Here is a 14,825-nt window from a genome sequence, read left to right on the forward strand (position 1 = left end):
GATGACGTCATATTTCGACGACTGGTAGTTCATGTATTTTCTGCCTCTGATTGGTTTATTCTGATTCTCACTAATCCAATCAACGGAGGCAACAAGTACTAACCAATCAGAGACAGAGTAGGGCGGGTCTTCGTAGAGTACGTATTAGCCCAGCTTCTTCTGTACTTCCTGTCAGACAGTGAAATTTATAGGTGAGTGAGTGAAAGATGCCCTTAATTAAACACGTATTTAATTAAAACCAGCACAACTGCAAATGCGCGCGTTTTTTGAACGTCAGTAATAAAGAAGCATTCACGTTAAACATCTCAACTCACCGACAGCTTTCACAACACGTGGATGTGATTAGGCTGGTTAGCTAAGTGGCTACGGTACCTTGCGTGTGTTTTGCTAACTGGTAGTACTGTCGTTCCAACTCGTTGTGGTTTAGAAATTGCACGTGAATTAAGTGTAATTCTGTGAATCTCTTTAGCTCGCATGGCTGGCAGCAGGATGAAGCTGGAGCTGTCCCGTGTAGTTCAGGGAAGAGGTCGGCTAGGAGTCCTGAAGGAGCTTGGCAAGACGGGGCAGCACTCTCTGGAAGTCCCGGGATGTCTTCTGCACACACACCTGGGCACAGTGCCCCACCTCACCCAGGAAACACTGCACACCCTGAGCAACCTCCCCTCTGTCATTCAAGTCACCCTTTCCAATATGTAAGCTCACACTCATCACACACCATACCATAAGTTACTGTCTTAACTACAGGTAGGACCACATTACTACCAGTAAAAATTGTATAAGCAGGCTATCTAACTAAATATGTTTTCCAATGACTTGAACGTGATACCATTTGACTGCGGTCAAGTGAGCCCACATCCGCCGAGTGATATTTATAATGTCACAATTTCCAATATTCAAACTGCAATAAAAACAGATCTCTACATTTGTAAAGTAAACTTACAATGCAGCCTCCTTCATGCTGACCTCTGCCATGCATATGTACATGGCCATGAGATTTTACTGTACAGTTTTGGAGAAAAGTGACTTCAAGGTCAGCTTCATTGACATAATGATATTCATAATGTCACAATTTCCATTATTCAAACTGCTATAAAAACATATCCTTACATTTGTAAAGTAAACTTAAAATGCAGCCTTGGTCATGCTGACCTCTGCTATGTCCATGTGTATGGCCAGAGATTCCAGATGAAAAATTTGCTTGCACAACTAAATCTGACCCATATACATGCTTATGTTAATTAATGTGCATTTTCGCTTCTTAAATGAAATAATCGTAAAATAAACATAAACAAACACAACTCTCTCCAATATCCAACTCTTTTTTTTGTCCTTCCTCAAGAGCAGAGCATCGGGAAGTATTGGAGGAGTTCAAGGATGGAGTCAAGAAGTTTGCAGGTACTTTTAATCAATCACATATTTGTTCTTCTGCCACTTGTGTCCCAGAAAGTAATCTGGAGAAGAGCGAAGCTGATGCGTTGGGAAGTTCAAGCAGAACAAACAGCATTGATTAAACATATTTATATTGATGTAGTAGAGCAGGGTTGTCTAAACTTTTTTTTACTGTATGTATATATATGTGTATATATATGTATATATATATGTATATGTATATGTATATGTATATATATATGTATATATATATGTATATGTATATGTATATATATATGTATATATATATATATATGTATATATATATGTATATATATATATGTATATGTATATATATATGTATATATATATGTATATATATATATGTATATGTATATATATATGTATATGTATATGTATATATATATATATGTATATATATGTATATATTTTAACTCACATGTGCTTTTTAACTGAAGGATGCTGGCAGGTCAGGAGTAAGTTTGGTGGTTGAGATGCGAAGAACATCAAAGACGTGACTGTCGGTCAATTTGGTTCTCTGTCAGCTTTTGTTTAGACTTAACAGAGAAAATGTTTGCTCACATGTATATGTTGAGCCGAAAACACTAATTTGTTTAGCGTGGCATTGCATCAGAGGAAACTTGGCCTTTTCCAAGCCTTGGAAGAAGTCAGGTATAGGAAGACTTCCCTTTATCAGCAGCTCCTTTGTAATGCAAAAGTTACAGTCAACTCCCGGCAAAATAATTAACAGCTGAACGCTGTCTGAGCTCTCATCACACGCAATTGAGTGCAAATCTAAAGCACAAGCTTTATCTGACAACTGATGCTTTAAGTTAGCTGACAAGTCTTTGTGTTTCTGGACTGGCTCACATTGAATTCCAGCATCTTTTCCGGACACATTACTCCTGCGACTTTAGTGAGGCTTTGTCTTATAAAGTCTCTGTCTGACAAGCTTTCCCCATGTTGTGCTGTTAGCTGAGCGACCTTGTAGTTTTTGTTCGGATGGCAACAATACAATTGTTGAGTTGCAGGCTAGCTGCCATTTGGTTGTCAATTATATTTTTAGAATTTGCTGTGGGCCAATAAAAAATGGGTTGTGGGCCGCAGTTGGCCCACAGACAGTAGTTTGGACACCCCTGGATTAGAGCTTTATTTACAGACACCTAATAAAAGCACCATAATATTGAACAGGCATCCAAAAATATATGCAGCACTGTTTTCAACTTTTTGTTGCATTTAATTAAAATAGTTGGAATTGTTTTAGTTTGTGCTGTTAAAGGCAGTCAACTGCAACCTGCTATGGACAGGTTTTAGTAATGTGCAGATCTGATACGCTATACTGGTGAAAATATCGGACCTGTGTTTGAATGGGATCACACGCCAGCCGCGATACCAAATCGGACCAGTGGCGTTAACTGGAAGGGTAATTCCCCCTCTTCCTTCCCAGCCCGATACAGTGCACCACACGCATCCTTGATCTCAGCTTTGATTTTGATCTTAACTACACGGTTGTATAGAAGTTTTGTGACGTCATGTTGTACGTTCGTGATGCTATTGAGGTGACAAAATCTTTCCACAAACACAGAAATACACCTGGCAAAGTACGAACCACGTATGGGGTTTTGTCTCCAGGACCTACTACATCAACTCTCACAGGTTACTGTAGTAGCCGCTTATCTTAAGCTTATTGTAAGCAAAGCATGTTAATAACAAAAAAGTTAATGAACACCTTTTTATGTTGACATTTGAAGTTCCTTCTCGGCCTTGAAAACAACAGTCTCTTCTTTTCCAGTCAGTCAACTTTAGATTAAAGCCAATATGGATGAAAAATCCATAAAGTGAGCGTGATACAATTGAAAGCTCCCCAAGAGCTACTGGGTTTGACCTTGTACAGCGTTTTTGTCAGCTTTTTTTTATGTATTTAAGTAAGAAAATATATTATTGGATTAGGATCTGTATCTTTCAAAGAGCCTTTAAGATCTTTCTCAAGGTTTTTCCCCCGCTGCCCTTTAATAAATCAGCCCGTATGTCTCTGCTGAAATAGCATGGCATTTGAACTGTGCTGTGTTTCTGTCTCTTGACTGAAGTAGCTTTGGTAATCATTAAAAACATGTTTGTCTCTCACAGTGTCAAAACAACAAGTAAAATCACCTCCATGTCAAATATTAGGAGGCTACAGAGGAGAAAAGGGACTGTTTGTTGAACTATTAAGAATTGACCTTTAACCCTCTGCAACCCTAATCATATTTTAAATAACCCCATCAGAAGAACCTCCGCCAGGCTCAAAATCCTGTAATGGTGTGACTAGTTGATGTATGTGACGTAAATGTCAACCATGAACCATGCGCAAATTGTCTCTGAAGAGGTTGGAGTGTGTTAACATTATTTCCAGAGGATGGATTGGAAAGACTGGAGCAAATTGCTTCTAAATATATAATATGTTGAGTTCCATATTGAAAAGCTGATTAGCTCTTTGAGCCTGACCAAAAAGTGTTGCCGTTCTGAGTAATCTTAATAAATGCCCCAGAACAGTGACCTCATTCAGCTTTGCTGTATAACAGTAGCCTTGGTACTTTGCCTCGAGCAAACAAATTAGAAATGTAATCACTTGTTTTAAACTGTCAGGGGATTACGACGATGCTGTCTCTGAAGTCTCAGAAAGGAATAGCAGTGATTGAATAATTAGAAATAATAACAGCATTTGCTGCGATGAAGCCATTTGTTTTCTCACCTTTTGATCCTCTGCTGCAGCTGTGTTTGCTGATAAGGCCACACCTCATTCCTCTCTCCTGACTCCTCATCACATTAACATGCAGTAATGAAGCGTCCCACTCTGTCAACCCGCTTCGTGCTCTGCCTTTGCAGACTTTGTCTCAATTTTTGCATTGATTTTTGTTTTGTGCAGGTCTTCATGATACTGTGTTGTACTGCTCCCTTCACGACCCGGCGACATCCTGCCCAACGGGTCACACCACTAACAAGGTGAGAAAAAGCTTCTGCTTAAAGGACCAGGTCTACGTTTTGGGAAATGCGCTTCTTCCTTTTTGTGCAGAGAGATGAGGAGGAAGAGGAGGAGGAGAAGAAGATGAGGAGATCAATACTACTCTCATATCGGTTTGCTAAACATGTGGCTGTAGCCTGTATACTCACATTTTCAGACTATTATCTCTGCACATTGTATATTCTATTTATTCTTAATACTGAGAACCGTGACTACATTTAGCTCATTCTTACCTTTCTCTTTCCTTTTTCAACAGTTACATGATACATATTTTTTTATTTAAAATCTTTAAATTGTAATAAAAAAAAAGATTGTAACTTTCTATTCAACTTTTTTTTGTTTCTTACACCAAATAAACCAAGCAAATCCATTTAATAAACTGGATTATCATTGTGATTTCTGGTCCTTGCTGCTGTACAATTGTTATTCATTTTCTTATCCAGCTCTTTGCAAGGAAACTGTTTGAAGAGAATTACATCAGAAAAGCGTTTACTTTTTCATCTCAAGCATCTTTGTTTTATATTTCTGGGGGTTGTTTTCAGACAGTGTCAGTGTGGGGCAGCGGTGGGCGGATAGAGCTGACAGTGGCCAAGTTCATGGCTCTCCAGAAGACCGTGCAGCCAGACTGGTACCAGAGCATGGCCGATGGAGAGACGTGGCAGAACAACACGTCCCGCAAAAGGGTTCGAAAGTCAGTGGATCGAACTCTCGCCCACTTGGATGAGTGTCTGTTGGTTCACCAACAATCACAGGTACGCACGTGTACACACACACACACACACACACACACACACACACACACACACACACACACACACACACACACACACACACACACACACACACACACACACACACAGCAGTCTAAAAAAAAAATTACATCACCGCTCTATTACATTTGTGAATCAGTCACGCGCCACACGAGCGCAGAAGGCAAGGATTGATTGTTTGGTGCTTTTGTCGTCGCAGGTGTTGCTGTGCTGCGGTTGGAAACACACTGAGATTACATTAATGGGTATATGCATTATCAGTAGGTGTGTACAGGCTGAGCCTCAAGCATGAATAATGGCATCAAGTTTTCCTCTTTCTCTGAAAAGCAGTGAACTGCTATATCAGTTCATGATAAAGAGAACAAAGCTGATCTACATATGAAGGTGTAGGAGATGGTATATGACATCTTAACTTAGTTGTGCTTCAAAGGAGATTATATATATTTTTAACTGTATTTAGTCCGAGACGATCTGTAGCTTGATTCATTGGAAATTGTTTATTGCATTTTTCTTTTTTGGCTTGCAGTAAAAGTGAAAAAGTGTGTCTTTCATACACGGTTTTACATTGTGTGGACATTTCAAGGCCTGTATATCTTGAAGATGTGCTCTTCTGTGTATTTTCTTGACTGAATGAAAACCGGATTTCCCTTGGCACAAAAAAATGTTTGAGTGTAGAACGATATTGAGCTGCAAGCCAAACGGCTGACGGCGTCGTACAGGTAATTCTTGACATCAGCGGTGTAGTGAGCGAGCTGCTTGATTGCTACTCAGAGCCACACCTCACCCCCCACAGCATCTTTCCTCCCCATGATGTGCACTTGGCTTCATGTTGAGTCATCAAAACCCAGATTGGCTATGCCAAGAATCAAAGATATTTTCTTTTGCACTTGAGGTACATGTCGCCATGTCCCTGCAGCACGTGTGGTTAGAAAAAGGACATCTTTCATTCTGCATTTTTTCTTTTCATTTTCTTGCTCTTATTACTGTCTTTCAGAGAGTCTGTCTGTCAGCTGTTTAATCACCTAACTGTCATTTTCAGGAGTTGGAGGGAGTCGAGGTGTTCGGGGTGGTGGAGGGAGGAGACATCCTGGAAGAGAGGGTGCGCTCAGGCAGGGAGACGGCCAAGAGGCCAGTGGCCGGATTCTGCCTGGACGGCCTCCAGACGGGCTCCATGGACCAGGCCCTGAGGACCCAGCTCATCACTGCTGTGACCAAGGAGCTGCCTGAGGACAAACCCAGGTCAGCTTGTGGCTGTGGAATAAATGTTTATTCATTTGAGTTGTTGTAGAAGACATAAACCAAAAAAAACATCCGTGTTGATTTTCATCATTAATGAAAGTGTTGATTTTGATTAATCATTTACTCTACAAAAGGCTTAAACGTGTTCATTTTCTTGCTTGATCGCACGTTTTATAACATTGGTTAATAGTAAAAATGTCCAAAGTGACATCTTCAACTGACATGTTTTGTCCAACCAAAGTCTAACAACTTAATATCTTCAATTTACAAATATATTGAACCAAAATAGCAGCAAATCCTCATATTGGAGGAACTGAAACCAGAGAAGGTTTGTAGTTTTTTGAAATAAATGATGCTAATTCATTTTATGTTGGTCAAGGAATCTATTAATTGCCTAATTGTTTGAGATCTAATTAGTAATATAAACTGAAAGAGAGCAGCCAACTCTTTATATTTGGTAACCTTGAACAATGACATACTCAATATTTGTATTACCAAAATGATAAATCATTTGCCAACCCTGAAATTCATTAATTCATTGCAACTGATACAAAAATGAAAACAATTGTGATGAATGTTTATCCTCTTAGTTTTTAGTACCTTTACAAACCAGTGCAGCAGTGTAGTGTGATTTCATGCCTGAGTGGGCCCAGTTGGAGGATTCTGCTCAATCATTAAATGAACCTGCTTGATTGATTACAAGTGAAAACCCAGCAGCTCTGACGTGCCTCCCACAGGAGTCATTATCTCAGCTCACTCCTATAGAATAGTGCCAGTGCCATTTAGTCTTTATCCACTTAGCTGCTGTCCGTCTTTAGTTCTCTGTTCTCTAGACATTTTTAATTTGCTGACATTCATTTTTAAATGTACAACACTCTAGTTGAAATTATAGCTCAAACAAAAAAATCGTAGATTTTTCAATAAGTGACACTAAAGCGACACGTTAGGAGGTTCAAATTGTGGTCGGGACATGATTAATATCACATAATGTCACATAACTGACAGCCAAAAGAACAGGATATAGTCTCCCATTGAGTTCAAAACTTGTCTACACACATTAATGTAATGTTAAAACATTTTTATTTTTTCATACAAAGATTGTAAAAATAGCATGTGGCTTTTTTGAGTAGACACAGAAAACATGCGATATATATATATATATATATATATATATATATATATATATATATATATATATATATATATATATATATATATATATTTCATTATTGAGGTATAAAAAGAACCTATATTGGGATTAAAGATTTTGGCCATATCATCCAGTTCTGGTTTCTTCAATGTGAGGATTTGCTGCTTCTCTTTGTTGAAAATAATTACAAATTAAATGTCATTGGGACCGTCGCCTTGTGCTTTGGAAGCTTGTGATCGACTCTTCACTATCATCTTATATAAATAACTAATCTAGTACTTCTAAAGTTAATTGACTCATTAATTTAATGAAAATGTATCTTAGTTGTAGCCCTAAATATAATCTTTTATTAAGATTGAAACCCACATATATACACACGATGAACTAGAAAGATGATCTAACCCATATTTAATACTGTGGAAGGAATATTGCATAATTGTAAATGATAAAAGGCTTCTGTAGATATAAAAAAACAGCATGAATATCTCTCACCAGACTGACTACACTCAGAGTACATTACTTGTTAAAGGCCAAACCTTTACCAGATGTTGCTGGTATTCCAAGCTACATAAGCCTGTCATCTTTAAGAGGCTTTTCCCTGGAGATGGTCTCACGTGAGTGCTCTCACAGAGGTGATTGAGGAGCTCAGGCTGTGACATTTGCTTGTGAACAGGTGCCTTGGTTGCTGGTTGTTGTGATTGTGTAGATGTTGCTTCCTGCTGGAGAGTGGAATATAGTCATTATCAAATGCTAAATTGGGCTTGACCTTGGTGCCTGCAGGCAGGGAGTCAGTGCGAGCCAGTTAACTGAAAGCCCATGACAAGCACAACCACACAAGGGTGCACATGTTGTTAAAGGGCAATATGTTGTAGAAGCTTGTGTGGGTAACATTAACCCTTAGAGACCCACAGAGACACATGTTTGTCTTTTCTTTAGCGGAGACAGCAGATTTTTTAGGGGAAATAGCAGTTTAACGAAATTTTTGCCTCATATATAAGTTTTATACAGCATCTAATTTGAGATGCAGCTTTGTATGTCAAATTGTTTTAGTCATAAAACATAGATACAATTGTATTCATTAATGATGTCTCAGAAGTTTTTGCTGAATTTCTTACACAGATTTGGTGTTGTATGTAACACATTCGGGCACATCAAGCATTGATAAAAATGATACAAAATCCCTCATCAATACATCAAGAGGGAACATAATCAAAAGGTCCATGCTGTGATTTGGCATTATGAATTATTTAATTTTTGACTCTGTTTGCTGCTGTGTGTGCGTGACTCTCAGACTGCTGCAGGGTGTAGGACGACCGGATGAGGTGCTGGCGTGTGTGGATGCCGGTGTGGACCTGTTCGAGAGTTTCTTCCCCTTCCAAGTGACGGAACGAGGCTGTGCTCTTTGCTTCGGCTTCGACATCTCCCCGGACCCGGAGCTCGCAGGTAGAGCACCCGATGCACGTGTGGTGAACTGTGGTGTCGAAGAACAGTTTAGTTTTTAATTTACAGCATTTGGAGGGTAATTCAATACATCTGACACAGCTAACCCGAAGTAATGAAATAATATTTAACTTAATTGGCAGTTGTGGTGCATTGACAGATAATTATCTTGTTATTGACCCTTTGCTTAGTCCCAAACTCAAATGCAGAACGGCCAATCATAGTGCAGCTTTGGCTACAGATAATAAACCCACAAGTCGGGGTTCAATGTCGAGTAATTGTGATACTCATTACCCTGATTTACCTTTGAGTATGTCAGCGCATCATTAACTCGCGTTGGCTTGGCAAGCTACTCAAGGTACACTGAATGGCTACACATGCTGCTTTTCTTTTGAATGATTGTTACATTGCATTAAGATCTACCTGTTGTGTTGTTGGGATAGGAATCAGGCTCTCGGCAATCTCTTCACGAGCTTGCGACATCTGCCTTGAGCAAACTGACATGTCACAATGTAATCAGGCAGCTTGGGTAGGTGGCCTCTCTAACTAGACGCATTTGGATTTGAATGAAACCTCAATGAAATGAGCTTGTAGTAGAAAATATGATTTCTATCATGATAGTTTAGGAAACATCATTCCTGTGCATGAAAAAGATATAAAAGAAACAACAAGGGAATATTTTTACATATTTATTTATCTGAGCAAGGAAGTTTGGGTGTCAGAAGAGGCACTACTTTTATTGATAGTTTAGAGTTGGCTGGAACAATTCATCAAATTCAAATGGAAATTGCAAAAGAATAGAAAGTATTTTTTTTTATTTAAAAGCTCAATAAAACAAGTTAGTTTTTTAATTGCTACACGTTGGAATGCTGCGACGTAAAACCTAGTAATTTTCACATTCTTTTTTTATACGTATAAATATATTCAGGCTTGTTGTTCTGCAGTGCTTAGTTGTTTTTACTTTTTCAGATTGTATACATGTTTATCAGGTTTGACCTTCTCAATATTTTACTGTGGTTGAAGCTTTTTACATTTCAATGGCTAAACAAATTAGTTTTTTTTTTCACAATAATTCATATTATTTAATCACTGCACACAAGCCTAACCTACATGGAAGAGCAGTTTACATATTGACTATCTAATGCTGTGTTGATCATTCCATACAATTATTTATTACGTGTATAGTCAACAATACAGAAGATAAGGAAAAAACAATTACAATAATATTTTTCTATATTGCCCATCCCTTGTACAGAGATGATTAGATATACCCAAAAATAAGCCAAGCAGGCTTTTGTCAATTTCTCTAAGAGGAGGCTATGATGCTGAGTGAATGCTTGGAGATGTGGCGCTGATACAAACATAAAGGGCAAAAAGGCTGAATCGGGAATTTTCTCTAATTGCACCACTTTCACCCGCACTTAAAAAAGATTCGTAGTACAGACTTTGCAGAGTGTCTTCAATAGATGGACAGCCATTAATCAGCTTTTAACAAGAGCTACAGTTTTCACATAATGAATAGGAAAGAAGTGTGTTCATGTGAATATCCATGCAGATTATAGATTTATTTTGCTTAAAAATTAGAGCTATATGTTAATGGTGTGTGTAGGTGTGCACACGTTTGTTTTCTAGCCGCAGGTCAGTTGAAGTAATTAGGTAGAAAGAAATTCAGCTGGTGGAATTAAATCAATGGTGCATTAGATAGCTGCTAATGTAACCAGTAAGTCCAGCCCTTTCATTCATATTGTTGTCCCAAGTGAAAAGCTAAAGACTCGTTATGCAAAGAGCTTCGGGAAATGGCCTGCTGGAGACTTTGTGCTTCATTAAAAAGTAGCGTAAAACTCGACAGCTGGAGTAAAGTTTGCTATCTGGCAGCATCTCGTGTCAGACAGCATGAATCGATACTGCACAGGGAGTGTAATGGAGTTCAGTGGAGGTGAGAGCAGGGATGGTGTCAAACCTGGAGAGAAATTCTAATTCCCCTCTCGCCCAATTACAAATTCCTGTAGGGGGGAACTTTCCAGTGAAGACCCTTTTTGACACTGCAGACCAAATGCCATTTTATGTCCTTCCCACCCGATCATGAAGTTTTACACTTCATGTTTTCATCATCGGATCTTACTTTTATCCCCCAAGTACACCTCCACATATTCTGCCCTAAAAAGGCAAAAGGTTCCAGTACAAATTTGGTCAAATTTGAGATTGATTTAGGACTAAAATCTGTTTATTAGAAATGTGTAATTTCAGGAGGAACAAACATTAGTCCTGCTAACCTAACTTACCAGAGAGGCAGTAACTGCCATCTCTGTAGCCTTTGACTCCTGTGAAGTTTATATGATTTGATTTTGTTAAGCTAGTTTGCAAAAAAGGTCTGTATAGAATATAAAAAAATTCCTATTCCCTTGATTTACATCAGTAAACATGAGTTTCACTCAATCGTTAGTTTGAAGTCTTCAATAAAACGTGACGGTCTTTCAGTAAATTGTAGTTAAATTGAGAGTAAAAAAGACCATAAAGCAGCTTTTGGGGCGGGGCTACCTTTTTGATTGACAGGTTGCTACCACAACGTTGTCCGGTCTAATAGTTGCCCGCGTTAACGTCTTAGAACTTTAACCCTTTCACAGTGTGCTTTCCGTTCATGAATATCTATTATAACATTTTGTTTGCTCAGATAGCGATTATTCAGCGTTCCCTTGTTATTTCTGGTTCCAAAAACACAAGATGGCAACTTATGACTTTAAACGGTAGTCCACAAACCAGTGGGGAATCTCATGGTGACGACGTTCACTTCTAATATACTGTCAAGAGACTGAACTAACTTTTCAATGACATATTTCATTGCATCTAACTAAAGACTAATTCATGAAACGAGCTGAATTGACCAAAAGGAAAGGAAGTGTGACGATGAAGAACACATTATCTTTGTTGGTGTTTTCTTTGCAGCCTTTTAAACGTCAAAATATTGAGTTCATGCATGCCAAATATCAAGGTTTCCACCTGTCTGCTTCTGTTTGGTGAAGCTGTTCTGCTCAATGCTTTTGAAGTACAGAAGTGCTCTTCAGCACAAGTTAGTGCTCCATGCTTCACATCTTATCAGCTTTGGTCAAGCCTCATTTTTTCCCTGGTATTCTCTTATCACCACGTCCTCAAGCTAAATTCCATTTTATGCTCCGTTTATACACTTTGTTGCTCTCCGCTTCAGTTTGCACTAAACCCATTTTGCTCTCTTGTTACCTTTTTAAACTTTCTTTTATCTTCGACATTGTTATGAACTGTTTTCATCCTTTTTCATCTTCTTCATACCCCTTGTGTCTGTAACTGTGGAACAGCCTCCTATGAACAACAGCCCTCTGGATAAAACACGGTCTTTATCACCTCCGGTTACTTTTTTATTCTCATTAAATTAAGTGAAGTAACCTTGCTGTGAACAGCGCTCTGTGTGAGACAGGCCTCGGCTGTCAGAACACAGGCAGTAAGTAATTATATTTTAACAGCGGAGAGAATATCGAACCCAGCAGTGTTTAAAAGGGGTCAAGCGACCGTGTTCCTGTTATATTTTCGCACACGGGCCGATGGCGCGCTGAGGTTTTCTACGTTAGGGACGTATTTTCTGCTATCGGATGAGATTATGGTGTGAATAGTTTGTGTTGAGCTGGGATTAATGCGATGCTTGTGTGCTTTACTAGTGCTGGAGCCGGAGGAAGAGAGGGAAACGTCGGGAGAGACACAACAGAATGGTGATTTACATCCTGACGATCAGTCGCGGATGACATCCTTTGAGATCAATCTCAAAGACCAGAGGTTTGTGGCGGCTGTCATAAAACCCCAACGGCTTTAAAAAGTCGCAATGCTTACAGAATGGAGAACACTTGATTTACATTTAGGGTGCCTGTTCATGAATTCTACTTGCTTAAACTTTCTTTGAACTTCTATCCAGATACAAAGATGACTTCAGGCCGCTGGTTGAGGGGTGTGTCTGTTACTGCTGTCAGAACCACCAGAGGGCGTACCTGCACCACCTGCTGGTGACCAATGAGCTGCTGGCTGGAGTATTGCTCATGATCCACAACACAGCCCATTATCATGCCTTCTTCGGCGCCCTGAGAGAAGCTCTGGCCAATGATAAACTGGATGTACTTAAGAGACGGGTACTTAGGGAGAGCGCCGGCAGACCGAAAGAATTGACTAATACTGATAAATCAGAATGATAGGAGACGGATTGATCCTGCTTTTCCTCTCAAGGATCACTGGTCTGACTCAATCAAAGCCTTAGTACTCAAGAGACCTTGAGACCCTCCATATATCTCAGAAGCACGTTTAAAAGAGGAGGATGAAAAGACAACGACGCATATAAAGACGACCATTTGATGTGTGTTTCTTTGGTTTGTGTCTTGGTTTCACACCAGTCGGGACTTCCTTAAGCCTGTGTATTGATCAGAGCAGGTAGCCAGGAGAAGTCAAGGCGAGGTGGCTGAAGGGAGCTGGATAGGAGGTGAAGAGGACTTTGCATAAAGAGGGAAATGTGAGGGTGTATCGACAATGACTGAATCCCTTTGAGCTTCCTTTAGTGGTCTAACTGCAGGATAGCAGGTGACTAATATCCTCTAGACTTTTTGACATCAACTTGGGAGCCAGTTATTAGAGGAAGAAATTGCTGAAATAGATCTTTCTTTTCTCCTGTTATACATTAAAACATATTTGGTGTAAAAGGATGTCCTTGAGAATTTTTGTCATTTCATACTTTATTAATCTGTCTTGGTGAAATAATTGTCATGCGTCTTGTGCTTCATGAATATGATTAATGTTTCAGTTGGATGAGCTTCTCACACACATAGTTTGACTTCTTGCTGTTGTCAAACCTACTGAACAACCAGCATGTATGAATCAATTGTGTCACAATAAGCGCGCTGCTCTCAACATGCAGATGTGGTGGTTGTTGTCTCTCGTGAGTTTCAGGGAGGTTAACTGAAGGTTCAAGATGACAGCTCCACCATTCCCGCTGCTGAGAAAGGATAAAGATCAGGGATGGTTATGCTTCTCTACTGCCTCCTGTGCAGCAATGGAGGGAGGCTTTTTGAAGGTGAGGAGAAATAATTGACTACCATACCGTGCAGATGTCTTTGGGGGACAGACGGAGAGAGAGAAGTGTGACAGATTTATGGTACAGCAGTGAGAATTTTGGTCGGACCTTGACTCCAATGAGCACTATATAGTAGTTGGTTGGAGGATTTGAGGTCATCAATAATTGGCCGAAGTGCATAAATACTTCAAAAATATAGTCATAAAATTGGCTTGGCAAGAAAGCAGTTTATTCGCGCCTGTGGGGAAAATAAGTCCTAAACACTGACCTCTAGACTTATGTTTATTCTAAGGTTTAAGGCTGTAGACACAAGCTAGTGTGGAGAAGGTTGTGAAGTCTATCCCCCAGATTATCCAGTATCGTAGTGAATGGGTAATGCCTTCCTTTTCCTGGATAACGGCTATTGATATTTTAATCAGAAACTCTCAGTGGAGGTGTTCAGCAAAAATATTGTTTCCTTGTGTCCTGTGTAGCTGAAAAACAGTTGTATTAAAGCATGCTCAGTTAATCTATTGGTAAATATGCTTTGGTTAAGTCTTAATAGAACTATTTAGGCCCCTTTGAAGCTGCTCTTTAAGAAGGTTGATTAAAATATTAACTTAATAGGTCTTGATTAATGCATTCCAGCTGGTTATTTATTCAGACTTAGCATGGGTGTCTTGAGATATATCTGAAAACTATCTGGATCTTTAGCTGTTACATGTCCCACTATGTTCACCAGCGAGTCTCTTACTGCCGAGCAGGTATACGTGAACA

General features: G+C 39.3%; 1 protein-coding gene across 2 annotated transcripts; it reads left to right on the forward strand.

Annotated features, from left to right (window-relative positions):
• The first annotated feature begins 60 nt into the window (after positions 1-60).
• On the forward strand, positions 61-13,878 carry qtrt2 (queuine tRNA-ribosyltransferase accessory subunit 2). 2 transcript variants are annotated; one of them, XM_068581252.1, is made up of 10 exons: positions 61-191; positions 470-692; positions 1,340-1,395; positions 4,295-4,371; positions 4,933-5,142; positions 6,200-6,399; positions 8,841-9,010; positions 10,839-10,925; positions 12,676-12,790; positions 12,927-13,878. In XM_068581252.1, the coding sequence occupies exons 2-10, from the start codon at positions 475-477 to the stop codon at positions 13,195-13,197; spliced, it is 1,404 nt and encodes a 467-aa protein (XP_068437353.1). In that variant the 5' UTR covers positions 61-191; positions 470-474; the 3' UTR covers positions 13,198-13,878. The 2 variants fall into 2 exon arrangements, with proteins under 2 accessions (XP_068437353.1, XP_068437352.1); XM_068581251.1 differs by lacking the exon at positions 10,839-10,925 and having other exon boundaries at positions 8,841-8,992.
• The last annotated feature ends 947 nt before the right edge of the window (positions 13,879-14,825 follow it).

The sequence above is a fragment of the Clinocottus analis genome, unplaced genomic scaffold (assembly GCF_023055335.1).
Source record: "Clinocottus analis isolate CAN_PGR_092001 unplaced genomic scaffold, fCliAna1.0.p SCAF_18, whole genome shotgun sequence".
Classification (NCBI taxonomy): Eukaryota; Metazoa; Chordata; class Actinopteri; order Perciformes; family Cottidae; genus Clinocottus; species Clinocottus analis.

Coding starts and splice junctions, on each gene's coding strand:
- qtrt2 (XM_068581252.1), top strand. CDS start 475: ATGGCTGGCAGCAGGATGAAGCTGGAGCTGTCCCGTGTAGTTCAGGGA. Junction 5,143..6,199: donor TGGTTCACCAACAATCACAG/GTACGCACGTGT, acceptor TGTCATTTTCAG/GAGTTGGAGGGAGTCGAGGT. Junction 9,011..10,838: donor AGGTAGAGCACCCGATGCAC/GTGTGGTGAACT, acceptor AAAACTCGACAG/CTGGAGTAAAGTTTGCTATC.